Source organism: Artemia franciscana, chromosome 14 (genome assembly GCF_032884065.1).
Source record: "Artemia franciscana chromosome 14, ASM3288406v1, whole genome shotgun sequence".
Classification (NCBI taxonomy): domain Eukaryota; kingdom Metazoa; phylum Arthropoda; class Branchiopoda; order Anostraca; family Artemiidae; genus Artemia; species Artemia franciscana.
Window position 1 is genome coordinate 7,634,631 of NC_088876.1, and position 17,633 is coordinate 7,652,263.

Genomic DNA, 17,633 nt, shown 5'->3' on the forward strand with positions numbered 1-17,633 from the left:
AAATCAGAAGTAAAAAGAGAGTAAAGAAGAAGCATGGGAAATCAAAAAGAGAATGGTTGGTCGTTTATTAAAATGTATCAAATATATGTAAGAACTATGTTAGCAGTAACAACTTAGGCAATATTAGCTGTAGGCTTCAACTCAGCTGCTCCGATTTGATATTTAAAGCAATCACGACTACTTGATGTCAAATTGGGACAGGTTCACTTGGATAGCAAGCTGTTCTGCTTGTTGCATAGTGCCATCAGTAAATGATGGAGGCCAATGTTCATTATGATGCTTGCCCTGTCAGATATAAAAATATGATCGGTCCTCGTAAACTTCTTGATAGGCATGACTTTTTAGAATAGCGTACCTGATATTTGTCTTTCACCAGTGAAATTATCTTCCCAACTGATTAGATAGGGATTTTCCCTATTTTACCCTCTAAGACAAGTACATAGTCACCAGTTTTCATTTATTCAGAGTCAATGTCTCCCACAACATCTCTATGCATGCTCTCATCATCTGAGTGACTTACATCGGATTCTTCTTCTATTTCATCCTGACTACTCTATGATGTTAAAACTCAAGGCCTTTTTGCTTTTTTCTTGCTAATTTTTATAATATTATTTCTCCCTTTTTTCTTTCCCTAAGCCTTTTCTGTTCGTTCAGCGAAGTCTTTCATCAGTTGATTTTTAATAGGTGTGTCAGTGGCTATGATGGTCTTGGTCCTTTGTGATTGATAATATGTGTTCTGGCACTGGCTTGAGGGCGAGGAAAAATCTTTTGAAGGGATACATTTGGGCATACAGGAGTTTTTGCTCGTAATTCTAAAGATGCACTAGAAGATGTACTTGGTTTAGGAGAATCATTGCTTTCATGAGGATTAATGCTCAGAGTGGCTGGCTCTGCACGATAAGAAACATTCGAGCTCAAGAATTCGTAACCCTTAGAAATATCATGGCTGAAGGGATAGACTCCAAAAACACTGAAGCCAGAACAAATATTCTGCAGCTTGAAAGCCTGTGGGAAAACAGTGCCAACTAGTTCTGCAATATTATCGATATTGATGAACTAACCAGGATGGTTAAGGATCCACCCATTGGCTGTTCTATTGAAGTGAGCTTTTAGTGGTCCAAAGAAAGGTCTATCCAGGGGCTGAAGCTTGGACTTGTGTGCAGTGGGATAGGAATAAGTAGAATATGTAGTAGAACAGGAATCCATTGCTCGCATGGTTGTCCATGATTAATAAAACTTTTAGGCAAGACTGCATCGTGTAATCTTTTGAAAGTATTATAGAAATTATGGAATGGTTTCAACAGACATCCATCTGCTTATATAAGCAGCACCTTTCGTGCCAGTAGGGGCACCAGACCACTCCATCTTTGAGGTGAAAACTCGGAAAAACCATAAAAGGGGGGATCGCTAAAACTGTAGCACTAACTGCACAACATACTTTTACAAGTTCACCCCTCTCGGCTGATGCTGGTTGACCAGCTTGCTTAGTACTTTCTGGAGCTAACACTTTCTTAGGATTCTACATAGTTGTAAGGCTGCATAGTTGCATAGTTAAGACTGCATTGTAAGCTGCATAGTTGGAATGTTAGTCAAATCAAACTTAAAATAAAAATAAATTATTACGCACGGGAGTAGTTCTACTGTCACCAAACCTTCCAAGGGTTTTAGTATGATATACACATTTTTTTTTCTTAAGAAGTTCCACATTTAGAACTTCCCTACCATACCAATTTTCATGATTTTCCGAAATGGAAAGAGATTTGAAATTCGAATTTAACGCCAAACTATCAGCCAACTGGAAATCGTAATAACGATTTCAGCATCGCCTGTAGGTTACAAGGATATTGATGATCACAATGCTAAATTTGTCAGTTAACAGTCAAATATTTTGTAGTAATGAACTTTAAGTAAGGAGTGACTCGGTCCAAAAGTAACTGAATCTCTAAAAAAAACAAGTTTTGATAGCAATAGATACATCCAAAGAATTGGAATTTTATGCTACTTCCAAATACATAAGATTCATTAAGTTCAATGTTATCCATCAAAAGCTACAAGCCCGAGAAAATTTTCTAGATTTTCAATTAGGGAGAACATCCCCAAAAATTCAAAATATCTTAATAAAAATCCCACAATCAGCTTAAGCATATCAGAAAACCTTACTGTGGAGGCTTCAAGCTCCTATGTTCAAAAATGGGGAATTTTGTAAATTTTGCACAATATCACAAATGTGTTTTTATTTGTTGTTGTATACTTTTTTTTAACCCGTGTAATCGTATCGAAACAGTGCTCCTATACGATTGGGGAGAGCTCATTAGAACGGAAATCAAAAGTTCTAACACCCTTTTTAAGTTAACAAAAAGATTGGAGGGAACTAATTTCCTCCCGTCCCCTTTCTCTCCAAAGGTATCCGATAAAAAATTTGAGATAGCCATTTGGTTCAGTATTTGGTTCAGTCCAATAACCATGCTTACAGAGATGAAATGATCCTCATAGTCCCTGAGAAACGGTCTGTAAGTTACGTAATTAACCCATAGTTCTCGTTTATAGTGTTTGTTATTGGGAAATATACGATATTTTTTGGGGCGGGCGGAGAGGATTTTCTGCAAGGGATGTTTGTCCATATGAATAAGTTTATGTAGGGGGGAATGTTTTCTAGAGGAAGTTCCCAGCGTAAATTTTACACGACGGGTAAAAAAATGTCCCGGCATGGTTTAAAAACGGTCAGAAACTAAATGAAATGTTTTTTTCAACTGAAAGCAAGGAGCAACATCAAAACTTAAAGCCGCAAAAAATTATTCCGCATATAGGGGGCTACCCTCCCCGCACCCTTTTAACGTTTCTTTACCCTAAAGTTCGGTTTTTGTCACAATTCTTTTATTTAATATTTGATAATCAAAATGTATCAACAAGACCATAATCTAACACCAGTGATTTTTCGATTAACAACTTAAGATAAGTCCTATAATCTGAAAAAAATATTTAAAGAGTATTCATAAAATTTGAAATAGACAAGGAAAAACAGAAAAAAACATGTAACGCAAAAAAAACGCGAAACTTGGAAAACAAGAAAACTCGCGAAAGCTAGACTTAAATCAAAGAATTACTGTGTTAAATTAAAAAATATGTATATTACCGGGCCAAATGTTTGATTGCATTGCTGACATTATAACCACTCTTCGAACTTACTTCAAAATACGGTATGTGGAAACCACTTGAAAACTGGGTGCAGTGTTCTACGTTAATACACCTGATGCCATCATTTTCATCATTTCCTCGCAAATCCACTTTATTACCACAAAGAATCATAGGTACTTCTTTGAGTAAATTTCCCTTAAAGACACAAAAGAAATTTTTTATATTCTAACATTTTGATTCGGAATAGCAGACACCCACAGAGGAGATATTTGACGTTTTCCAATATAGACTCAGTATTTGGCAACTTCCATCGGTCTGCTTAGAACGCGAAAAATATTATAGTAGTTATCAATGTTCGGAAAAAGATGGCATTCTATTGACCAATTTGTTTCAAACGTAATCCCCACCTACTCTCTCTATTAAATACTTTGAGAATCCCATGTAATGCAGATTGGCACAAATTTAAGGAGGTACGATTTAATCAGGGTATATTGTATTTCAAGATCGTCTGTATTACAGAATACTAATTTCACGTAAGTAATATGCAACTATTAGAAAGTAAAAGATCATAGTATCCCCCCTTTGGATCCAACAAGAGCCCACCCCCTTCGATCCATGGTACTGGCACTTTTCTTAAAAATCTTCCATAAGAGGGTCCTTTGGATACACCAAGAGCCCTATCTCAATGTGCTATTGGATTTGCTAGTCCCTCGTATTCAGCTAAAAACTTCTAAGGAGATACCTAGCATTTTCTAGAAACAATATATTCTCAGTGAAACCATTCAATTGATACAACAAAAGCCCATAGTGTTATCGCAATTTCAGGTTGATAAGGAAACTTCTAGAACCATTATTATCTGAGTTTTGTTTGCCAAGCATGTTATTAAGTAATTGAATTGAGTTCGAAGTGACATGATGTCTTATAAACGATATTTAATATGGGTTCTAATCTACAATTGATAGAGATCTTTTTGTACTATAATGGTATGGAGCCGATTATTGATTATTCATAATTGAATATTACCACAACCAGCCATTTATCATTAGTGTAATGTAATGGTCCTGAGCACATCGGTATGCCACAAACGGGCTTGCGCATGACTTTGGGTCCCCAAATTCCAATTCAGGACCCAGCGCCCCTATCAGGGACCCAAGCCCCCCTCCAGATCCCTAAAGCCAGCTCCCTCCAAAGTTTCCCCCCAACCATATTCCTGGGACATTATTGGGACATTTTTTTAAAAAAAGTAATAAAAACAAATATACTAATTTGTAGAATGACCCATAAACAAAGAGAAAGTACCTTTTTGAATTTTTGATAGAATATAGAGAGAAAGTATTTCAAAATAGCTTTTCTTGGACTTATAGTTTTTAAGGACTGAGAATTTCTTATTATATTTCTTGATGCGTTACCCAGTATTGCGTAATTATTCATGTTGCCAGTGAAACAAAACAATACAATACATACTGTCACAGACCTCACATCTGGTCATATGAGATACGGATACTGTTGCAAACCATGCTCCAATGTATTATTGGAGTTTTTACACCTTTTTGGCATCATTCCAAAGATATGCATCCTGGTTTCCGAGAATTTCACGACATGTTTCTTAGAATTTCAAGAATGATACGTTATTTGGTATTGCGTAATCATTCATTTTGTCAGTGAAACAATACAATACATCCAGTGAAAGCCCTCACATCTGGTCTTTTGAGATAGCAGCTGAGTCAAAAACATTTTTGGCTTCTAAGCAGTTTTCCATTGGTTTTATGAAATTTATTGTTTTTTGGGGGGAATTAGAATTATTTTATTTTTTGGACTTCGAATTTTTTAGGAATTTTTTGAGATACCGAGAATGTTATGGCGTGTTTTCAAGAATTTCAAAAATGAGGCGTTATCTGGTATTGCGTAATTATTCATGTTGTCAGTGAAATAATACATTACGTCATGTGACAGCCCTCACATCTGGTCTTTTGAGACATAGATACTGTGACAGCCCAAACTCCGATGTACTTTTGAAGTTCCCAACACCTTTTGTGACATCATTCCAAGAATGTGCACCCTGATTTCAGATAATTTCTTGGCATACTTCTGAGAATTTCAAGAAAAACTGCGACTGGAGCCAAGAATGAAACTTTCAAAACAGAGAAAGCTATCATTTAAACGGAGAACAAAGGTCATTAAAACTTGTTGTCGCTTTTTTCAGCTTGTGGGCTAGGATTCAAAGTTTTAATTTCTAAGTCGGTCTTTATTTTTAATTTTTTTTTCGCATAACTGTCACTGTTGATTATTTAGGGGCAGCCCTTGATATCAAAAAGCATGTCAGTCTATTGAGGCCAGTGTTGAATTGGTGCTTAAATACATTTTTGAAGATTACTTTAAGTACATACCTAAATACATTTTTCGTGTATTTATCGGTACTTAAGTATCAAGTTCATTTTTGTCTTGAACTTCTCTAAAGTCATCTAGAAAGTAGAACAAATTTCAAAATGTTGGGCCTATTATAAATGAGGAACAGGATTTTTATGGAGAATTGCAAAGCGGCTATTTTTGAGGCGGAGAATTTGAATGTAAATCAATGCTGATATTTCCTGAAGAAGCCAGTGGCCTGCTGAATGTGTGAAAATCTAGTCCAAATACAAAAGACCTCATACAATTTTTTGAAATTGGAAATTTGAGTTGTCATCCTTATAGTTGGAATTTGGTAAGCCATTTCAAACTCTTGCAGTAAGACAAGTATGGTGTAATAAGACTAATAAGAAAATAGGCCTTAGCAGTTCTATATCCTCTTACGCATGACTTATCAGAATAATTTATTGGCCATGTCAGCATGTCAAGAATGAATATGGTAATCACAATGGGCTAAATATAGTAGATGCGCTAAAGAGGGGGCAATGCAAGATTCGTGTTCTCTTCCAAGTACAAGAAGCTCTGAAAAGCTGCCAAATTATGAAAGGGCAAGAACCCCAAGTGCAAATTTTTTTGGAAAAGAGACTGGTGAAACTGAGTAAATGCCAAATTAATGATCTCATAGTCAACTATTTAGTTGAGTCTACTGGCCCTTTTCGCACAGTTGAGAAACCTACATTCAGAAAAGTGGTTCAAGGATCGGCCCTATATGCAACCGTAATCACACGAAAAGGGCCATATTCCTATGTTGAATTGAAGCATATAACAATGAAAAGATCCTAGACGGAACTATTTCGTGAAACTACTATCTTTGCACCAATGCTGACATTTGGAGCACAAATCACAAAAGCTATATAGGTGTTACGTCCCATTGGCTTGACTCTGATTATGTAAGGAAGTCGGCTGCAATTGTGCCCAGACGTTTCATTAGAACCCATTATTTTTCTGCTTGTGCTTCTCGTCTAAACTCAATCAGTGAAAACTCTTGCCTAGGCCAGACAAAAAAAAAGTCAAAACAGTTACAATTAATGGCAGCAATTTTGTTAAGGCTTTCAGGGCATATCGTGCTCCATCAGTGACAGAAAAAGAGACTGAACTGCCAGTTTTTAGTGTTTCGGAAGATCTTGATGATGGGTTTGACTGTGGTGAAGACACCATTGCCATAGAATCTGTTCGTCAACTTTTTGACAATAGCATAGACGATATGGACAGTGAAAGTTTTTATCTCCCAGAGCAAGTGAGATGCTGCAGTCATGCATTGAACCTGGTTGTACAAAAAAAAATAGTGAGTGAGCATTCTTTTTAAATTTCGTTTCAAAGACTTGATCAATCTACCATGTCCAAATGCCAAAGTATATGAAAAGCGACAAATCATAGCACAAAAGCTGCCAAAAAGTTTTGGAAATTACTGGAAGGCACCCAGTGGTTCGAATTACAATATGCTGGAACTCTCTACATGATGCAGTAAAGCGTGTTCTAGACATTTCTGATGCTAAAAAGTTGTTCAATGCCTGTTATGAACTCAAGCTTCCAAAATTGAAGCCGGTGGAGAGGGATCTGCTTAAGGAGTATGTGCTCATTCCTTAACCATTGTGCCAAACCTTAGATTCTTTGGAAGGCGAAAAAATGGCTATCTTGGTGCTTTTTTGCCAAAACTTTATGTTTTGGAGACTAAACTAAAATTACTTCAGAATATCCATATTCTCAAGCACGCTTTGCCGTTAGTAGAGGCCATTTTAGGTGGTTTGTTAAAAATTTCTTCCATGTTTCTCAATGGTCTTCAGTGAACTAGTCATAGCTACGTGCTCTCACCCAAGTTTCAAATTACGACGGATGACTTCATCCTTGAAAGGGCAAAAAACCGAACAATAGACATAGTAAACTTAGAAATGAAAAAAAGTGCTGTCTTTCGTGATGATTTGGATGAGGTACTGAGAAGTGTGGCACAAATGAGACTAGTGATTTATTCTCGTTTATGAAAGATGATGATACTGTCAGTGATTAAAAAGTAAATATAGACACTAGTCTCAAAGCTGAATTCTTCAAATTTCTTCAAGACAAGAGGAAGATCCTCGATTCTCTCAAAGACTATCTGAAATTTGGAAAACTGTTTAAGAAAATTTAGTACCCCTCTCCCATTATCTGCACCAGTTAAACGCCTATTTTCTGCTTGAGGAGATATATTGACTGCAAAATTAAAACGCTCAGAAGATGCTGAGTTAGAGAAACCTTTGCTACTAAAAGCAAACACAGATGCCATGACTCCTCATTAAAATAATAACTTTTTTTGGACATCCTTTTTCGAAGTAGTGGGATATTTAACTGTGCTAGTGATGATAGTGCTATGGCAACTGTTGAGAAGAAGTTTTCATGGTTAAGTTTCAGTCTTCATTGACAGATATTGGCACCAGATTCCCAAATCAGGACCACTGAATATTTCAATGAAGACTGAAATTTGTTTATTAAGCAAATATAACGCATTGTTCACATTGGTGTGATAAGCAATGTTACCTCACTATATCCGAATATAATAAAACAGCCATATAAAGCTAATATTTTATTTATTTTGATTTCCATATCTTTTTTGGCTCGTGACACCATCAATTAAGTATTCAGATTGGTGATGCATGCCAGACAATAGAACCAAGCTTCCTTTTCCATATTCCTCTAATCACATCAATGTGAGTGTTAGACGAGCGTTTAGACGAGCGACATAAGAAAAAAAATTCTGAAAAATCTAGAAAAGCGTTTTTGACATAACAATTGGATATGCTGTGCTAGTTCCATTATCTGTCATGTTCACCCCATGAAGCCGCTATGACAGTCTATACTGGTAAAATTTTTAAACAGTTTAATGAAAGAGGAGCTAATTGTTTGTAATTTTGTTTGCTATACAAGTTCTAATAAGGTTGAAGTTGAGTTGTTGTGATTGGTACTAAGGACGGTATCCAGGATTCTCGTTGGGGGGTGGTTTTGCCGAAAAAATGTTGTTTGAAGGGGAGAGGTTACCAAGAAATACCCTTCCACGAACTTATTCTAACAACCTCGAGCAAGATCAGGTGTTTTTTTAGACGAATTTACAAGTCAGAGAAGCATTTTGGAGGGGGGTTCAAACCTGCTACTTCTCCTCTCCTGAATACGGCCCTGGTGGTACTAGAATTGAGTTCCTTTTCACCTCTCCACTTGAAATAATGGAACAACTAATGTCAGTTTCTCTCCTGACGACCTAATCATATTCTTTACCATGCAAAAAAAAACCTTGAAGCCATGTACTCTCGTACTTAAGTACTTATTTAAGTATTACGTACTTTGGTACAATATACTACGAGTTCTTAGTATTGACACTTAGTCACCATTTTGGTTGAGTACTTGGTACTTATAGTTGAAAAGTTTTTGGAGTAATTGACCCAAAACTGATTGAGGCTGCGTCCGCTATACCATTTCTATTGGCACGATTATTGATACAATTAGGTGCTTAGGCTACCGCAGCTCCGACAGAGCCCCAACACTTAGAGGACCATTTGAGTTGACCTTATGAGTTATTGTTGCCTCGGTTTAACTGTCGAGTTTTTATGACGTTTCTTTCTAGTCTAGGGAGATTAAGCCTGGCCAAACGACGCCTAAAAGTAAAGTTTTCTTTATCCCCAGCAGTTTTTCAGATTTGGCTTTCAGAAAACAAAAGGTTAAGGATCAGATCGCATTTTTTTCAAAGTGATTGGATTGTGAAAAATCCTATCCGATCACAGAACCTTGATAAAGCCTAATTCTTGTTGATGGATGATCGAATAGTGTTTTTGAACTAAGTTCCGGTGTCCTGGCTTCCGTGCCTGCGAAATTTTTCAGAAGGATTGAAAACTTCACCCTACCATTGCTGTTCGTGCGCCTGGGTATTCTTGTGTTTATATTTGATTTTGTAAGACCACATCGAAAAAATACACGATATTGATCCAGCATCAACAGAGGCTGAGCAAACATTGTCAAATGCTGTGATGGCTTCCGGACCAAAAATAGCAGACGAGTCTATACCGTTTCTGAGCCAAACTGGAAGTGGTACTTCAGACACAGAGCTATCTGATTAAGAACCATCTGTTCTAGTAAACCTGTCCGTTTCCTAATCTTTACCACCGAATTCAGCACTAGCTTAGAAATTAAATTCATGAGGTCAATCCGTTCCAGTCGATACCACCTCATGTATAGAAACCTAACTTTCACTTGGCTTTTATTTACTACCGGTAACTTACCACTGGTTCCGTCTTAAGATCCTGGGTGACTCTTGAAACTAGATAAATGACAATCAAGTTTTTACAGTGTACTGACCGAATATTTAGTATTTGCTCTCCAAAATTTTTGAGGAGTTGTCTTTTTTAAAAAAAATACTAATAAGTAACATGTATCCTTAGTGCTTAATTAACAAGACTTTTTCAAAGAGAAGGAAAAAGGTTCTAGAGACTTCTAAGGAAGTCTTGGACACAACTCTGGAGAAGAATATTTTTGTTCCTTACCATATGTACCCAGGCTAAGCAAAAGATTTAAAGAATTTTACAGAGTAATGGTTTAAAGGTAGCTTTAAAGAGCAGTAATACTTTGGGTAGTTTTCTAAATTCTGGGAAGGATCTAACTTCATTGGGGCAACAAAGTGGGATCTATCAGATCCCATGTATTTGTGGAAGCTCATATGCGGGACGTACTAACCAGGATTTGGAAATGAGATCACTACAGCATAAAGACTGTATTTCATTGACTCTAAAGCAAAACTCTAAGCTGGAAGATTTCATTCTTTCGGAACATATTCTTATTTCTTCAGACCATTTTATTTGGTTTGATAATGTCTCTTTGATTTCTAGGGACCGGGGTTTAAAGCAAAATTTTCGCGAAACTCTTGAAATTAAAGAAATTTTATTAAAAAATATGGTTTAAAATAGAGAACGGGTGAATATATTCCTTCTATAATGAGGACCATAATTAGGGCCGCTTAACCAAAATGCCCCTTAGCATTTCGCTCCCAGTCCGCCACTGAATATAAAATGGAGCCAAGCGGTAGGAATCTTATCCTAGAACTATCTAGAACTATCCTGTACTAGGAATCATCCCCTAAGAACTATCCTAGAACTATCTTAGGGATCCTAGGGACATGAGTTTGAATGTTATCTGTAAAACAAACTTGATAAATAGCTGGGTCAGAGGCAAAAGATATAGCACATCCAAAAGTCTTTGGAAAATAGTCTTAGGAAAATGGCGGTTAAGAAAAATTGAAGATTTACATGAAAGAACATAATGCAGATCTGGGTCAAGCAATATTGAAAGATTCGTTTCCTGTGTAAGATTAAATAAAAAAAAAACAAGTTTTTTCAACTGAAAGTAAGGAGCGACATTAAAACTTAAAACGAACAGAAATTACTTCGTATATGAAAGGGGCTACTTCCTCATCAACGCCCCGCTCTTTACGCTAAAGTTTGACTCTTTCTCTCAGCTCTTCTTTTTAAAACAGTAAAAAGCTTTAGCGTAAAGAGCGGGGCGTTGATGAGGAAGTCTGGCGGGTATGTCTGATTGAAAGCGAAAGTTTCTTTCATTTATCTAGGAAATTTAACGGTATATAAATAGGTTATATAATAAACACTATAGAATTTTTATTGCGGCTGATGCGAACATGACACAATAAAACTGGTCAAGCAACTTCTTTACACCACACAATTAGCTTTGGGTTGGTTAGAAAATAAATTGTAGCTATATCTTATTTAAGTATTTAGTTGGTATTTTGGTTTGGTTAGGTTAGTATAATATATACTATTCTTTAACCCCCCCCCCCTAACAATATACAGCCCAAATTTGTTTCTAAACTATTATATTTTCATCATATTTTCTTTGATTTCATTAGCTATAATCGAACTTCACTTCCCCGAACTTCACTAAGCTTACAGGTTTAAACGCAACCAGTTATATAATGTCGGTAGGAAGGAAAAACCAAATATTTGCAATTATTAGAAATGATGATTGCTTATTTTGACAAGGATTACAAAAATTCAAAAACCTTAAAAAAGAGAACCAAAAGTTTGAAGCCTAATAAATGGGGTTACAAAAAACTTCAAAAGACGCATCAAAACTTCGTTTATATACACTTTTGCTATATTTTTACGAGAAAAATATTCAGGAGGGGGGGGGGGGGTCAAAACATGTAGCCCCCACTCCCATGGATACAGCCTATATTAGGTTGTGTAAGTTTCCACTTAATCATTTCTACGTTTCCAATGGTTCCACTTGACCAGTTAAGTTTGCTACTAACAAAAAAAAAAAAAAAAAAAAAAGATAACCGCACATGGAGGTCTCTTTTCATTAAAAATTGGATTCCCAGCTTTAACTAGTTTTTTAAGATATATATGGCTGTGGAAGTTTCCACTTGACCAATTAAAATGACCAATTACATTAATTGACAATTAATGAAATAACCAATTATATTATCGACCAGATTAAGTTTCTACTTGATCATTTCTACGTTTCCAATGACCAGTTCAAACAGTCTGAATTTGCATTCTAGGTCCTTGGTACTATGAAAAGGAGTTTCAGTTTAAATTTAAAGTAATCCGAAAGATAGACTAATTACAAATTGGTTTAAATAAAAAAAATGTGTTTGTTCTAAACTTGACCCAATGTGTTCTTGGCCTAAAACTGAATTTGCATGACTGTCGTTTCCTTTTAATCTTTTTGATGTAGGAAAACGGTAGGCTTAGCACAGGTACCGAATCTCTTGATTTTCTACCTAGGCTTGGAGCGTTGTGCATGATTTGGGGGAAATCAACCAACGCTTCCCGTGTTTTCCCTCCAGATTTCTCCAGAGGGAGAGGTTGAGAGGGAGAGAGAAAGGAGGGGAGATTGAGAGGGAGAGATAGGGGGTTTCTATTGAGCCCGGGTGAGCTACAGTTCGTTACCACGAACTGTTTGATTCTTTGAAAAAAAAAACTTTCCAAAAAAGAAATTTTGCAAAGGAAAGTAAAGAGCCATATTAAACTTAAGACCAGCAGAAACATGGCCCTATAATAATTCAAACTGGAAACTACCAGATACTACTATTAAAGATCAAATGAAACTAACAACGAACAGAAACTAAAATAAATGATAATAGGAGACGTAAGGATAACAAATACTGATATAGTTTAATAGATAAATCTTAAAGCGAGTAAAAATTAATTTCAATATTTAAGTTAAACTTTAAACGCACAAAAATTACTACAGAAAAGGGGTTTGACTACTGTCCCGTAGTATATGATAAACTTTTGAGACCATTCATATTTCCTTTCAGATGATACGTGGAAAATTTATTTAATCGTAAAATTTATTTAATTCCAGACTCACGGCACCCTTTGTTCGTTAACATTCTAATGCTTCAGGCGTGTGACTCGTCTAAAGGTCCAACGGACTACCACTTCGAGGTGCACAGCTCGGGCTTCCCATCTATGGTTAGAGACGGAGGAGTTCAACCAAAAACTGCAATCACCTCAGAAGAAGGAGACAAAGAGCGTCTTCGAACCCATTTGAACCCAACCTAACTATCTCCGGATTCCATACGGCTGAATTCAACCTTTCTTACAATATATTCGTTCTCGAATGCCAAATATTCCACTTCATAATAGCCTAATATATTACATATTACAATTTATAGGTTTCTAGAAAGATTTTTCCAGTGTGAAACCCTTGACAATCTTGAGGGGGTGGAAGATGTGTTAAAAAACACGTTTTTTTGTAGGAAAAAAAAAGTTGTCACATGACGTATTGTATTGCTTCACTGACAACATGAATAATTACGCAATACCGGATTACGCCTCATTTTTGAAATTCTTGAAAACACGCCATAACATTCTCGGTGTCTCAAAAAATTCCTAAGAATTAAGTCCAAAAAATAAATAATTCTAATTCCCCCCAAAAAACAATAAATTTCATAAAATCATAAAAATTATCTAACCCTGACAGCTGCAAGATTTAGCAGTTTTGTGTAGGCGTGGTCTTGCTAGGAAGCACTCAAGGAGGAAGGGTGAATTTCCTTTTTTCACCCCTGTGGTTTCCACTAGCAGACGCATGTAATCCACTAGCATATTTCATTATAGTATAGTCGCCAACAATATTTTACATGAAGATGGGATTGAGCTACACACCGCTTAACGGCCCATACTACACAACTCAGCTCATTCTTTGATTATGGGATCTTCTAAGGGATTACTTGAATGGGAAGGAGGACAGCCCGGTATCCTCATGGGTGCCATAAGTAATTTTGGGTGCCATTAGGTACAGCGGACCTAATCGCTGCTCAATGATGCATACAATTAGCGTATCTTCTAATGTGAAGATGCCAATAAGCCAGGACAAGTCCTGAAATTCCATATAGAAAATATAATAAGGAAGGACAGTTCATTAAATTTGTAATTAGACTTTTTGTGTTACCTCAACTAGTGAAAACCATTCTCGAATGTCCAATAACGATCTTTCGTTGCTAACATCAAAAATGAGAATTACGCCATCCGATCTTCTAAAGTAGGTTTGAGTCATTGACCGAAATCTCTCTTGACCTGCGAAATAGGATATTTCAATAGCTTAATTTACCGTCATAGCCTAGATATTTTTAGATGGTACAAAACTCTTATAAATTTTATGTCGCTACAAAGATGTATGGAGAAGGGGGAAGGTTTAGTTTTCTCCCCAAAATCCAATGTTTCTTACGATTTCCTTCATTAATTCATATATATATGTTTTTGACTAACGCGCCACCCCAACACCTAGTTGGTGGCGGCGCTTCGCGCCCCCACCAACTAATTAAACCACAAACCACAAATTTAAATTTCGCCAATACCTCGCTCTTTACCCTAAAGCTTGAATTTTGCCCCAAATTTTTAAGAATGACCCCCCAATCACAAAGGCTGTATAATAAATAGTTGAAATTACTTAAAAATACTTTAGCGTAAAGAGCAAGGTATTGTGGAGGTGACGAACTCCCTTATATACGTAATATTTTATGTTCGTTTAAGTTTCAATGCTGCTAATTACTTCCAATTGAAAAAAATGTATTTATTTTCTCATTGTTTTTTTTTAAATAATGCTAGAGAATCCTGCACCTCCTCCGTGGAAATTCTTTTCCTTCATGATAAATTCCTCCATGGAAATATGCTTCCACATAACGACATCCCCAAAGACATAGTTACTAGATTTTTGACTAAGCTGAACAGAATGGCTATCTCAAAATTTTCTCCCAGGGTCCTCGAAGCCCCATGATATTGGATCAAGATTTTTTTTACAATCTTAATTTAGAAATAGTCGATAGGTCTATAAAACATGCCTTCATGGTCGACAATGGTCTTTGACCCATCAGTTTGGAACTTTTAGGGACGATTTGCTTGGCCAAGATTTCCTTGAAATTTCAAGGGGTATGCTCTTAAGACAAAACATGCACCAGAGCAAATAAAGGACGTTATGTGAACACGAAGTTTTACAGAATATTAACTCCAATAGCTTGGGAACTGAAACTTCCAAGAAATATTGGGAGGGGGAAGAGAATCTCTAATTTTGAATGGAAAGAGGGGAAGAAGTGGGGGGGACTAAGAAACTTTGTCATAAATCCATTAAAGTCATTTTGCATTAAGCTCCTGCAGGACTAGAATATATTCTTGGTCAAGTCGCAATATAAATCGAATTACACAGTGTGTATACATTGTATAATGATACAGCTCAGGTTATCTAAATACCACATTTACAATGTCTCAGGGATGGCATCGGGGACCGACTTGAAATTTTCCGGGGTGATTTAAGGGCCAGTTGAACCAAATATTTTTAAGTGAAAGATGGGGAGAGGTAAATCAAAAGACGCAATTTTTCCCAGGTTATCAAATTACCATATTTTCAGTATCTAGGTTACAGCTTCTGGGATTCAGTTGAAAATTTCACCCACTGTTCAGGTGGGATAAGGGGAGTTAATTTTTTTTTGTTTATGGCAAGGTTGTGCCACTCCCGAGACAAGTTTCCTCTCCCAGCTTATCGAAAGTTTTTGTGTTTCTCTGTCAGATTTTTTTTCCTTCGACTGGAAAATATTAAGGTAAATCGAGACATAATATACATACTCCTTTTATCAAAATAACGAATCTGTAATATCTCGAGAATGGCTTTTGACATCGATGTGAAACTCTCAAGGGGTGTTAGTGGTGAGAGAGGATAATAAAACTTCACATTTTAAGTTTTGGCGAAGGAATGAAAAGAGAAAAATATTTTTTTCACCGAAATATTGGTTAAGCCGAAAAAGGGCTAGCATTTTTTTTCTGAAGAGTTTGAAACTTATATCCTTGAGGTGCGTGATCAAAGGGACCCCTTTGCACAAAAGAGAAACTTAATCTTGATACACCGAAAACCTGCCGAAAACTTCTTTTCTGGTCGACCAGGGTTTACATTCCTTCGTTCCAATAAAAGTTACTGGAATTCATAGGTTTTGAACATTCCAACCCAAAACAATTCTTGACACTCGAAAATGTGATCGTATGTTTCGTTTTTCCAGTCTGTTTGAAAAACACTCATAAGCTCCCATGTGGGGTGGATCCCAGCGCAAAAAGAAAATTAGAACAATTTTCTAAAAATTAGAAGAATTCCGCATGCCCAAAAATGGAAAGGGAGTTCATCTCTGATATGTTTACAACAAAGTCAGGTAAATATGAACGAAAATGAAACATTTTGTAATTTGGTTGTATGTAAAATCTGAAACTGGGCTAGAAATTTTCTTATATTTTGATTGGCTTAAGATTACAGGATATGAAGGCAAAAACAAAATGCCTCAATGAGGACAAAAAATATTAAAAAAAAAAAGGTGTTCGTATGCTGATTCGTGAATGCTCCCAAATGTATTTGTCTCCGATCGGCTTCCAGCTTGCTGGGCATTTATACTGAGCAAAAGAAATATGAGAAGAGAAAGTTTCCTGAAAATCTGGATTTTATCGGTTCATGGCACCCAAAAATAGGCCAAACAGTCCTATTCTCCAATGGGATTGAAACTTTGAGGATAAATGATTGTATCAAGGGAACCTCAATGAGGCAAAAAAGAAGAAGATAATGAGGAACTTGTGAAGACAATGAGTAACAAGGTTGTACAATCTATACGGATATCTTGGTTATATATTCAAAACCTATCATCAGTGAAACATAATATAAACCAAATAAAAAAAAAAACTTACTCAAAAATGAAATCGATAAAACAAATTTATGTAACTAAAATCGTATCATAAATTTATTTAAAGAGTTCATTATTTATCTCAGCTTTTGAGAAAAACGGGGTATGTCTGTTTGGAGCGCAATAACTTAAATTTTTGTTCATCTGATAAATGATTACAAGGCATTAAGAAAAAAACGACTTAGGAAAATAATTTGACTTAATTGATTCGTGACCTCATTTTTTTTTATTTAGGGAACATAACAGAGCTCCTTTTATAACTGACGTTGGCATACAATTATTTAAACAAACTAACTGTTACAAGAGAACTAATGGAAAAATACTCTTGATCAAAATGATAGAAACGAACAATGTGAAAGATATTCTTGATTTTATTAAGAAACTGGACTCTGAGGAGGTATCAACTCCGATTTATGCGATCAAGTCTCCAACCGAGGTCCCGGTTTTGCCCGCAGTTGCGTATTCTAGGCTGTCAACAAAGGTGAATCGCGTGGAACAACTACTCAAGGTTGTTGCCACCAAGCTGGATGCTTATGAACTGAATTACCCGCAACTGCCGAAACCTGCAATTCCCGACTCGCATACTACTATTGTTGTGTCGAACCTTCCATCTACCCTTTCGGACCCAATTAAACGAAAAGATCTGATAGATCAGATTGATGGACACGAATCAATCACTAGCATTCGCCCTGTTCGTGACAAACTGTTTATCAATATAGATAAGTCAGTTGCTGAAGATTTCCGCTTATCGGTGACTAGTGCGTTTACTGGCCCTTCTGCGAAAGTTCTAACCAAGAAGTTTTACGGACTCCTGAAGGGAATCCCGCCTGATTTTGAACTGTCCCACCTGATATCGTGCCCTGGTGTTTCTGGTGCCTCTAGGCTAGGGAAATCGCTTGC

The 17,633-nt window shown here is 36.4% G+C and overlaps 1 protein-coding gene and 1 long non-coding RNA gene across 5 annotated transcripts in view; both read right to left on the reverse strand.

Annotated features, from left to right (window-relative positions):
- The window catches only part of LOC136035268 (uncharacterized), a 278,010-nt gene that overhangs the window by 67,887 nt on the left and 192,490 nt on the right, over positions 1-17,633 (reverse strand). The window lies entirely within an intron of this gene.
- Positions 1-17,633, reverse strand: part of LOC136035264 (ras and EF-hand domain-containing protein homolog) — a 100,921-nt gene that overhangs the window by 4,671 nt on the left and 78,617 nt on the right. For 3 of the 4 annotated variants that reach the window (XM_065716935.1, XM_065716934.1, XM_065716937.1), the window contains 2 exons: positions 13,973-14,097; positions 3,134-3,330 (listed from right to left, as the gene is read on the reverse strand). In XM_065716935.1, coding sequence (XP_065573007.1) covers positions 3,134-3,330; positions 13,973-14,097 — 322 coding nt within the window. The remainder of the gene's footprint in view (positions 1-3,133; positions 3,331-13,972; positions 14,098-17,633) is intronic. The other variant, XM_065716936.1, reaches the window with a different exon arrangement.